This window comes from Mytilus trossulus, chromosome 14 (genome assembly GCF_036588685.1).
Source record: "Mytilus trossulus isolate FHL-02 chromosome 14, PNRI_Mtr1.1.1.hap1, whole genome shotgun sequence".
NCBI lineage: Eukaryota > Metazoa > Mollusca > Bivalvia > Mytilida > Mytilidae > Mytilus > Mytilus trossulus.
In genome coordinates, this window is record NC_086386.1 from 22,205,915 (window position 1) to 22,218,258 (window position 12,344).

Consider the following 12,344-nt stretch of genomic DNA (forward strand, 5'->3'; position numbering starts at 1 on the left):
TTTGCTACATAAAAAACTTTATAATAGATAAAAGTACAAAAATTTATCTCTATTTTGATATCAAATTCCCATAAATTAAATCTAATACACGAGATATCAAATAAAACTAAAATGTCCGATACAATGTCCCCACATACGATTTTGACGTTATTTAATAAAATATGCTTCTAACGTTCCGTCTAGTTGTCATGCTTGCAGTTTTCACAGACGATTTGGAATACGGCTATTTTATTTTGTTGCTTAATAAGGAAACTTTAAGATTAATGATTTATTTTGAAGCTGTACCGATTCACAAAGATGGGGTGGGAGAGAGATTTCCTCGCGGATCTGAAGTGTTTTCCGGACTATAATAGTCGGATCCGCTATAATAATACAAATTAATAGAAAAAAAACAGCTGTAATAATTGTTCCCGTTATATATAATTCCCTTGCATATATTTGTGCAGAACTGCCATGCTAGATATGCCGTAGTCCTTTTGCCTTGACATTCTGGAGTGCAAAAATGAATGCATTTGCAGTGCATAGTTATTCCATAAAAAGAAAGCGATTGCCCTTATAATTAAAATGTATATAATTAAATGGTTTCAATTCAAGTTACTTTTTTATTTTTGATTTGTTAATAAAACTAAAGCTTAACATATTTTATCTAAGGAAAAAATCCTTCTTAGGAAAAAAATCAATCCTTTAAAATTTATTGTAAAAGCCATATGAACAACATGCATTCCAACGTTTTTATTTTGTCTTACGTCTTTGAGTTTGTAACGTTAGGTGACACCAGTATCGTGCGACGTGCGTGAACAATACTTACATTATGAAAATCATAAGAAACTTGAGAGACCACCCATGCTATATGGAATATAAAGATCTGGAACAGAAAACTAAAGTGTCAGATACATGTCCCCTTAATTCCGCTCTGAAAATAAAGCACTTTGATAAAGTATAGACTTCCGAGTGCATCTGCTGAAGGCTTAGTTAACCTATAGACCCACTGTTATTTTGTACATTCGTCATGTTCACTCTATTAGTTTCTATTAATTTCTACTTCATCAAAGTGCCAATCTAATTGAAAACCCGACCTCTCATCGCTACCGTTTTCTGATATCTCCCACGCGACATATCAGAAAACAGGAGCGATGAGAGATCGCTTTTAATTAGATTGTCAAAGTGCATGCTTACATTTTTCTTGATGGAAATTAAAGAGCCTTGGTATCACTTCAGTTTTCTGTTCCATATCATTATATGCCATATTGAATGGATGGCCACTCTAGTCTATTATAATTCTTCCAGTCTGATGTTTTACAATTTACTGATACTCGTTGCTGTCCGGCTAAATGTTTAATAGAAAACTCTTTATTTCTAATCAAGTGTCATTAGTTCACAATTTTCATTAAAAGTATCATATTCGGTACTTTATCATACACTGTATATATGCAGCCTATCTGGTATCTTTCATCTAAGACTTCTTTTCATTTATTGAACACTTCCATCAGTCAAGTTATAATATTCCGAGTTTGCAAAGGGGCGAGCTTGTTATAGGCCGAGATAAGCTTCTGTTTGACCATTTCAAACATTTCTTTGACATTGATTGGTGAAAACTAAAACGAAATCAATTACGGTTTAAAACGACCCATAACATCCTAGAACTTTCAAGTTTCGTTTCTTTACCAAGTGTTAACTCAGTATGATGGTAATGACAACACATTGATCAGCTGGGTATTAAATTTCTGAACTCATTGAAAAAAATGACTAAGTGCAAGAGTTGAAAATTGTTGACAAAAAAATATCAAACACCACTACTGCCAGTACTGGACAAAAAAATAGTAAACACCACTACTGGTAGTCCAAATAATTATGACGTCTTGAAAGTCTATTATATTTTTTTTTTATTTTATGACTTCTTGAAAGGCTATTATAGTTTTTTTCTTTAAAGCTTTACTTCGTTGAAGTACCTCATAATTATTTGGACTACACTACTGGCGGTACCTCAAATGACCGAATAACACTGTTAATACCGAATAACACTTAAATAATAACCGAATTACACTTGAAATTTTAATATTCGCACATATTTCTGACTTTATAAACTTTGATTTTTGGAAAATGACGCGTCAGCAGCATTCTTCCATTACTATTGACCAGAACAACAGGAAGTCGATTATTGCCTCTGCCTACCGCACTTGGTTTCATATTTACTATTTTACAAACTAACTGGTATCTGCTTGTATTCTGCTACACTTGAACAAAGTGTGTTAGTCGGACGGGAACCAGTTTACATACTTTTATTTTATTTAGTACAACAAATATGTTGACCTGTCCATAGGAAGTCTTGTATAGTCCGCGCTTTTATTCTCAACAATTGGACCTTCCATTTGGGATGCGCACTAAATAGTACAATTTGCAAGAAATAAGAGAACAAGTTCATTATTCGCGGCGATGTTGTTTGTTTACATTCCGCCATCTTTGTTATTGATATTGTAGAGGGCGCTCTCATGATTTTTCAAACTAATTATTTTAACTCGTCCATATTAATAAGTTATTTCTATGTAATATCAAATTAAATGTGATAAATATAAAAACTAAACCTTTCATTACAAATATCTCCTTTCTGTTCAATGCATTTAGAATTTGTAAACTACAAAACGTGATCGGTTATTGCTCATTCCGTTTTGATTTTTCATACCGACTTAAAATTGGTTTGTATAAGCTTAGACCCTTCAAAACATTAATGTAATAGGTATATTAAAGACTGTTTTACTAAAGGATGGAACTTTTTTATTTTCAAAATCGTATTATAGTGATATCTGTCATGTACGGATTTTGACTTTCACCGGTTAATTTCTTCTTTTACACGTGCGTCTTAAACTTCCTTTCAAAACATCCCAAAGTTTCATAATTGTTTTTTAAGTGAATTAAACTTATTTCAACAATCATGAAGCGTTTTAGAATCATTTTAAAACAGTTTCTACTTCTGTTTGATGATCGAAAACAGGGTTTTTCAAGAAAATACCGCAAACGATCGCAGAGGATTTGAAAAATGGCACCTGGTTAAATCGGCATATAGTCAAATCGGCACCTATTTGAAGTGAATTTGGCATCCAATAATATTTGTTATAATATTTTCTATTCAATCAACTTATAACTTTTACAAAGTACATAGTTAATTAGTTGTTGTGTATAAAGTTAAACAACGAAGCCCTTACCCAAGCTGTTACTTAACAATGAAACAATTAGAAAAATAAAATGGAAAACTATGAGTCCCTTTCAATAAATCTAACTTTCATGCCAAATAATAGCTAATTTTAGGTGTTTTTTTCAGGACAGTTTAAACAACATCAAACCAACAATCTTGTAAAATGCTCAACTGGTTAAAAAATGCATAAAAAATGAATATTCAATACCTTTAATTCCTAAATATACCTCATATATATAATTAAAAATACATGTTCCAGACCATGAGTATTTGGACTGTACGTTCCGGACGGTATACATATACTCGTACAGTCTGACAATACTTGTATGGTCGGACCGTATGAGTAAACATGTATGGTCCAGTACGAGCTAACCATTTATCACAATCTTTATTTTTTATTTTTTATAAATTTTTATCATTACAATTACTTTTAGATGGATCAAATGAATAATTGAACAATTGAATTTAAATATTTGTTTAATTATATATATATCTGAATCCTATTTTGGTACTCTCTCCCATGGTGACTCTTACTACCACAATTAATGATAAATTATTTACATTTACATGTTTGCAGTTCATTCATGTTCCTTTGCATTTGCATTATTTTATAAAGTTTCTAATATATACTAAAATTGTAGTTCCACATCATGTTAACTTCCGATAATGTAAATTTCTATGATCATAATTCAATTAATGTATTACTGATCGACAAGCTAAATACAAGATATTAACATGATGAACAGATTTAATAAGCATGAATTTTTGTATTAGTTAAAAAATTACGTTTTTATTCCAATTACTATTGGAACTTTTACATATTAATTTGAGAGTTTAGTTATGTTGAGCTGTAAATGAACTTTACATGCATTTGTAACTTATAAACTTAAGCAACTTCTTAATGATATTAATCAGATTATTTTGAAAAAGTACGCATACGGTCCAGACCGCACGTGTACCGTCCAAATACTCATACGGTCTGGAACATACACATTTAGTGGAGAAAAATAAATACATGTATATATACAAAATGTACATGAACCCCCAAAAATGTGAAAGTAAATATTTTCAGACAATCCTTTCCTTAGGTACTTAACTCTTTTTGCTTAAATACTAAAAACATATCTGGCAACCCCTTTTTTATTTTTACTATTTTTGCTTAAAATACTGTTAAAAATATATATTTAACATGGGCATATGGGTGACAAATTGACTATATAGGGTGTCGATTTGACCAGGTGCCAATTTAACCAGGTACCGGTTTGACTATAATTTTTTTTAATTACCTGAGTTTCATTAGACCTTTGATAACAGTAACAAAAAGATTATTTAAAATTAATTAAAATTTTCTGAGAGAAGGGACTATGTACCAGTGAGAAATATACAAGCCTTTCTACGGTATTTATTTGTACAATTCAGGTAGTCGTGACCTATTCATTTGTCTTAAAAAAAACAGTCACTTCACACACACACATATATACAAATATCAATTATATGCTTACAAGACATGTTGCATTGTTGAATTAATTACGGTATGTGAAAATCAAGACTTGCAATAAAAAATATCCCAATATTAGAGACAGTGGCGTCATTTTTCCTCAGAGCTTTCAGCTCTTTGATTAAATAATAGTATAATATGAGACAGGCATTACCTGAAAATGGGGACGGTCTATAAATTGTTTTGATAAAAAAAGAAATGGAAATACCGTAACGTTTCCGATTTTGGTTTTGTTGAACTAGGGATTTTAGTTGTGACGTTATTTAAGTTATGAAGTCATATGCAATGTAAACAAAAAAACACTATCATCAGGTAATGTTTTTTCATATCGAGGAGTTATTAAAAATGAAATTGGTATAGCGTTCCTTCCTATTCTATACTAGACTGATAAATATATACTAACTTTACTCAAAGTTTCATACAAACTAGACCTGAAAAAGGAAATACATTGTAGATTTCTGCACAGATGCGGGAATTCAAAACAGGACATAAAAAAAAATTGAACGATTTTGAGTTAATATGTAAAATTTTCCCCGATTTTTTTTTCTTATTTTTTTTTCTTGATTTTTCTACTGTTATTGGGGACTTCGTCCCCATAGTATCGATGTATTTTATAACTAACAAGAATGTGTCCCAAGTACACAGATGCCCCACTCGCACTGTCATTTTTTATGTTCAGTAGACTGTGAAATTGGGGTCAGAACTCTAATTTGACATTAAAATTAGAAAGATCATATCATGCGGACCATATACATGCTACATTTCAGGTTGATTGGACTTCAACTTCATCAAAAACTACCTAGACCAAAAACATTAACCTGAAACTGGACAGACAAACGGACGCACAGACCAGAAAACATAATGCCCCTCTACTATCGTAGGTGGGACATAAAAAATGATTTACAGAAAGCAAATAAGTTCATAAAGATCTTTTAAAATTTAGCATGTGCATCCAACATGGTGACCACGGAAAACATAATGGCCGCCATGTTGGATGTCGCTCTAAATTTAAAAAGATCTTTATGATCTCATCTGCTTTCTGTAAATCATTTTAAAGCTATAGAATACATCGATAATGTATTATTATTTAATAATCAATGTTTAAAAGTCACCAATATGTGCTAATACACAAATGTATTAAAATTTCAAGTGTTATTAGTTCATTACAAGTGTTATTTGGATAATAACAGTGCTATTCGGTCATTCATGCTACCCAGATGTACACACTAAATTTAAAAAGATCTTTATGAACTTATCTGCTTTCTGTTCATAGAGAAAACTTTAAATACCATGATCCGCAAATAGTTAAAAATAACATGAGGACCTAAGAGCTAGGGTTCCACAGCTATTGGTCTGGGAGCTTGTACGTGTTGGAGCAATCATTTTTCTTTTCTTCATTTTTTTAATTTCATCTTTCGATATGATTTTGATTTGATATCATGTGATATCCAAATGGACATGATATACATGCAATATATAAACATTACAATAACAGCTACATATATATGATGCTCTATCATCTAAATTAACCTGAAGTGTGGTGAGTTAGACTTTAAACTCCTTGCTTACTGTTTATATATATATATAGATTAGTATCATGAGTATATTTAATGAAATTTATTTTGAGTTAGGTCTGCCTGTACACCATGTACACTATTGTTCCATTGAAATATATACATGTACGATAAGAAGTTTAACATCTTTTGTGGGAGCAGGGTACATTTTTGTCCAATTTTGATAATAAAAGAGTAACCCTTTTTCAATAAGACGCATATATATAACATAATACAAATGTATAGACATTTATCTAAGCGAAACATTTTGATTTTTTTTTAAAACTAATTTTCATATGCTTTTACCACATTTGTACCAGAAATACATTTGCTATAGCATAAACATGATAACATGATAACATGATAAATGAAAAAGAAGTGCACAGTACAGAATCTTGAGTGTACTTTCCATTTGAACTTTTTCATATTTAAAGTCATGTTAGGGAAGTAAGTTAGGTTTAACAAGCATTCTTCATATGTTTTTTTTTAATATATTTTCAGTAATGATATGAGAAAAGTCATGGCACATGTTAGATGGGCTTTTAATTTCACAGCATGGACACCAGGCCAAACAGAATGGACCTTCTGTAACCAGTGTATACAAAAGGAAGAAAGAGAACGAATAAAAAAATTCTACTTCACTAAAGATGCAAAAGCTGCAATGGTAAAATGTTGATCTTACAATTTTCTCTGTCAATATCATAATGACTTATTTATTTATGTAAATCATTTTTTATGAACTTTCAACAAATTTCAAGATAATCTTAACTTATTTATTGTTATTTAATATACTATATCCTTGCTAAAAAATAGTCTGGAATCCACCTGTTCATTTTTTGCTGTTCTTGTGTCTTTGTAAGTATACTCCGCTTAAACAGCTAGGCAGGAATATAAACCTTGTACATTGCACAAAATGAAGGGGAGATAACCAAATTAATTTTGATAGTGGCATCTCTTCAAAGACTTCTTCGGTTATTTTAATAATGTATACAGCTTCAGGCTGCTGCTATACCAAGGTTTTATTGAATAACCTTTAGTGCAGTAATGGGTATACGCAGCACAATCAGATACTGTAAATTCAGAAATTATGGCGAAGTTTTTATTAATATAAATAATGGGAATTGATGAGTATCGTAATAATAAGAAGGAAATTGAGCTATAATCGCATTTTTGTAGAAATGTTTAGAATACATGTAATAATTTCTGAATTAATTGTATATGAAGAAATGGATTGGTTGATTGAATTAACTTAAGTGCAATGGCAGTTGTTACAAGAATATTTAGGATGTAATCAAATTACCAATATGTTTAAACATTCACAGAAAAATGCATTTTTGTGCTCTGATCATTAGAGTTTTGTTAACATTATACCAACAACATTTTGTTTTGTTAGATAGGTCGACTGTTGATACGAAATTTAGTTGCCGAATACACAGATATTCCATACAAGGATATACAGTTATCTAGGACAGAGAAAGGAAGGCCTTATGTGTTGAACAGAAGCCTTCCGTTTGATTTTAATGTATCTCATCAGGGTGATTACGCTGTGATAGGAGCTGAGTCGGACACCATAATCGGGACTGATGTTATGAAATTAGAACCACCTCGTAAGTTCTTGGATTCTTTTTTTATAAAAAAAATGAAATTGACAAAATTTTAAGTTTTGATATGAGTAAAAGCTTTGTGAGACCATGCTATTTGATTTTTTGATATGACTGTACTTAATGTAATTGTCTGCAAGAGAACTAATACCCAAGAAAACAATTATTTTTAGTTGGTTTGAAATTGGTGAAGAGCAGACAAGTCACAGTAATAAGCATACTGAATGGGAGACAACTCATGCTAAAATATTAAGAATGTACAAAATTTATTCTTGATTCTACCTTGATTGTTGCCACAGAGTTTGCTGTTATTTTTAATAATTTGATGAATTATTTATATTAATAACTATATATATACAACTATACATATGCATATAAGTTCAGTCCTTTCTTATCTTTTTTATGTAAAAATGAAAAGAAAAAAAAGAAAAAACGTAACAGACATGGAGAATCTATTTCTTGCAATTTTTTTGGTAGGATCTTCTGGTGTTGGTAAATTTTTTGACACAATGAATCGACAGTTCTCAAAAGATGAATGGAAGATTATCAAGTCACCTGCCATGGAAACAGACCAGCTGAAATTATTTTTTAGACACTGGGTTTGTACCTTCTTTTATGAACTTTTAAATATTAGCTCAGCTCAAATCAGGGTTGGCAAAAACCCGGGTTTTATGAGTATTGCCCAGCCCAGTGGGAAATATTGGGAAAACCCGGGTTTTACTGGGTTTTAGTGGGTAATACTGGGCAATACTGGGTAATATAAAATACTTGTCTGAATTTTAAAGAGGATTCAGTGATAAACACAAATATAATACATGTAATGAGACATTTATACCCTATTTTGTTTGTTTAGCCTTTGTCTAGATGTGAAAACTGTAAATATAAAGCAAAAATATTTTTTTTCAAATAAATATAACTCCTATTAAGAATTATCAATTACTTGTAAGAAAAAATTCATTTAAATAATGTCACTAATTAGTAATTATTCAGATTAGAACACAGATTTGTTTATGTAACAATAATCAGCCCTTATAATTCTATAAGTTTTATTGGCATGACCCCTTAGGGTGTTTATTTAGCAATATGAATGTATAACAAATAAAATTAACAAGTCACTTAAACACTGCAATAAAATGCATGTTTCAAGGTTTGGATTATTAAAACAATGCTTGGTAATTAAAAAGGTATCTTTTAATGTATAAATCTTCTGTTCTGCCTATACTTATAGAATTAAAAGAGAGAGAATGAAATTGACATTTCAATCTTCTAAAAATGACTGTCAATGGTTATCTGTATAAAAAGTATATGTTTAGCTGTTATACTATGAAACTGTACCAATTCTTTACTATATATAGCTATTTAGTGTTAAAATAAACATAGAAAATCATATTGCCCAGTATTGCCCACTATTACCAATTTCTGGGAGTATTGCCCAGCCTGGGAAAACCCGGGTTTTCCCACCCGGGAATTCCCGGGCGGGTAATACTTTGCCAACCCTGGCTCAAATATTTATATGCATATGAATATTTAGGGAAACAAATTAAAGAAAACTTTGCTGGTTCACATAAACATAAAATATATAAATCAGATATTTAATACTGTAAATTCAGAAATTATTGTGAGGTTTTTATTAGTGCGAATAATATGCGACTGGTAAAGTATGGCAAAATAATATAACTTGCATTCTGATAACCAAAACAGATTTGTACACAGATTTTTTTGGAAATAATAAAAATCGCAATAAGTAAACTCACTTTTTTGTCAAATCTTTAAAAAATTGCAATAATGACATGCACACAATAATTTCTGATATCAAAGCACTTTCACAAGCATGTTTAACAAAGAGACCTAGGTTTTCTGGTAGTTTACTCATACAGAAAAAAGATTTGGGTTTCAGCTAAAACTCTGATATTTTATAACATTTGCTACTTCTCTATGTTCATAGTCTTTTTGTACCTTTACATGTTATTGTCATGATGATTTTTTTCCACTGATCATTTAGCATGCTTGTATTAATTGTACGCAGATGTGATTACATACTTTAATTTTTTTAGTCTTTTAATTTCTTGTCGACTGTAATATCACAAATTTTTGCAATGTTTTTATTATTTGTTAGATTGCAACAAGATATGTCTCACAAATATTAGAATAGGTATTTTTATAAGCACACTAATACATTTTGAATTGGTGTCCATTATTCACAATTATAAATGTAAACAGACATCCCTAAATTAACAATTACTGTAAAAAAAAACCAAGATTAAAATTTTTAACCTCCATAATCTTTTGCAGTGCCTGAAAGAGAGTTATGTAAAAGCCCTTGGAATTGGTATTGGTTTTGAGATACACAGGTTGAACTTTAAGCTGAACACATTAAACCTCCCATCAGATAGACCACTGACAAATACTACATTAAAAGTTGACGAGAAAGAAGAAAAAGACTGGATATTTGAAGAGCATTTACTGGATGACCACTGTATGGCAGTGGCTTACAAAAAGGCACACGATGTATGTATAGTATCTAAAGGTGTCACTCCTGATTATGTATAATTATTGTATCTTTTTCATCATTTAAATCTGTGATTTAACAAAGACTAATTTTCATTTGGATATTAAAACAAAATTAAATAGAGACATGGGATATAGGTCAATGGGGAAGTTTTACAAATATTACTCAAAGTTTTCTATTGAAATGCATCATCGCACAAAGTCTGAATAAGAGAAAACCTTTTCTTTTATGTTTTAATGTACAGTTTTTATTATGTAAAAATAAGATGATGTGATATGATTGTCAGTGAGACAAATTTTACAAGAGGTCAAACAACCAAGAAGTTAACAGCTATAGGTCACAGTGCAGCCTTCAACAATGAGCAAAACACATGTTACATGGTCAGCTATAAAATTCATGTATCTATTAAAGATTAAAACGCCTATATATAACCTTTTACCACATAAAGTTTTATTTTAGAATCATTATTCCAACCAATTACAAAAAAGTACAGATTAAAAGTAAAAGGATTTTGGATACATTCAAAATTTTAACAGTATTTTTCTTTCAATTTCAGGATCAGATAGAAGCAAGTAAAAACTTTTCCATTTTGGATTATCAAACAATCATACAAGGTGCTGTCCCTTTATGTGATCCAGAAGAACAATACTGGAATGATTTCTGTGATAAGCCGAAGAATCCTGAACTATTGAAAAAGTCTAATAAATCTTGACATTTGTATATATTTTTTATTTAAAAAATGTATGTTGGAGGCTAGAAAGGGACTTTCAAAATATCCCTACAACCAAGAACCATTTTTTAGATAATTTGGCATATTCATGGTAATAGATGCATACTGAAAAAAGTCAATAATTAAAACTTCCGTTCCTACCCTCCCACATACATTTTAATGGAATAGCCCACCCATTTTGTGTTAGGCCATATGTTTGCAGTCGTCTGTCCAGAATCAGGTTAACATTTATGTCAAAATAGTTTTCACGAGTTTGTCGTCATATCAACTTAAAGCTACCAGTAGGTAGATATAAATATCAAAAGAGGAGATGCAGTATTATTGTTAATGAGTCCAGAATCACTGTCCTGCCTTTAACAATGATCAAAATCCATACTGTAGAGTCATCTATCAATACTCTAACATGACAAAATGACAAACCCAAAAAACAAGTGCCTCATTTAGACAAAATTAGGAATTAAACCAAATATGACAGATACCAACCATTCTAAAATGACGTCCTTCAAACGCTTTGAGTACACACCCGTGGTAAAATTTGAATATATTGCATGGGCTGTTCCGATCGTACTCCCACCTCATATGTTTTTATATGAATGAGTTTGCGACGTCATAAAACGATGACGTTAGAATATGAGCATTTTACGGGAAAATACACGCTTGTATTACCGATAATCATCACAACATGGAAACGTAAACAAACGATGCTAAAATGTGTTATCAGCCATATTTGTTAAACATTTAGACATATAAGTAAATTATCATTTAAATTAATTCAAAACTATTTATATACGTTATTTTAAATAGGTTAAGCATGGAATGTAAGCATGTCACTAATTCAGTTTGCTCCGTTCTTTTACGCCAATTTAATAGTGTGTTTATTTCTGGGAATGGCAAATATTTGCCTCCACCTAGAGCGCTTCGATCCAAAAGAATTGCCGTATTTGACCTATTAGAATCGAAATAATTCATGGGGGCTTGAATATATCTAGATTTTACCACGGGTTGTCCCTTTATGACGATATTTTACCCCTCGCTATCGCTCAGGGTAAAATATTTGTCATAAAGGGCAAACCCGTGGTAAAATCACGATATATTCAAGCCCCCATGAATTATTTCTTAATCAACACCCATAAGATTAAAGGCTTCCCACTTGGGACAGGCACATATTAAAGAATATCCAAGTTTATACATATTTGTTACGATGTGAACATTTTATATCATATTCCAAAATGAACTGTATAAAGAGAGATATATGTCTTGCCT

The 12,344-nt window shown here is 30.9% G+C and overlaps 1 protein-coding gene across 2 annotated transcripts; it reads left to right on the forward strand.

The window, feature by feature from the left end:
• The first annotated feature begins 1,576 nt into the window (after positions 1-1,576).
• On the forward strand, positions 1,577-11,071 carry LOC134696503 (L-aminoadipate-semialdehyde dehydrogenase-phosphopantetheinyl transferase-like). Of its 2 annotated transcripts, none has more exons than XM_063558338.1 (6): positions 1,577-1,713; positions 6,743-6,905; positions 7,635-7,848; positions 8,320-8,441; positions 10,135-10,350; positions 10,908-11,071. In XM_063558338.1, exons 2-6 carry the CDS (start codon positions 6,750-6,752, stop codon positions 11,061-11,063), a joined length of 864 nt encoding a protein of 287 aa, XP_063414408.1. In that variant the 5' UTR covers positions 1,577-1,713; positions 6,743-6,749; the 3' UTR covers positions 11,064-11,071. The 2 variants fall into 2 exon arrangements, with proteins under 2 accessions (XP_063414408.1, XP_063414409.1); XM_063558339.1 differs by having other exon boundaries at positions 1,589-1,687.
• Positions 11,072-12,344: the final 1,273 nt, after the last annotated feature.

Coding starts and splice junctions, on each gene's coding strand:
- LOC134696503 (XM_063558338.1), top strand. CDS start 6,750: ATGAGAAAAGTCATGGCACATGTTAGATGGGCTTTTAATTTCACAGCA. Junction 7,849..8,319: donor TATGAAATTAGAACCACCTC/GTAAGTTCTTGG, acceptor TTTTTTTGGTAG/GATCTTCTGGTGTTGGTAAA. Junction 8,442..10,134: donor AATTATTTTTTAGACACTGG/GTTTGTACCTTC, acceptor AATCTTTTGCAG/TGCCTGAAAGAGAGTTATGT.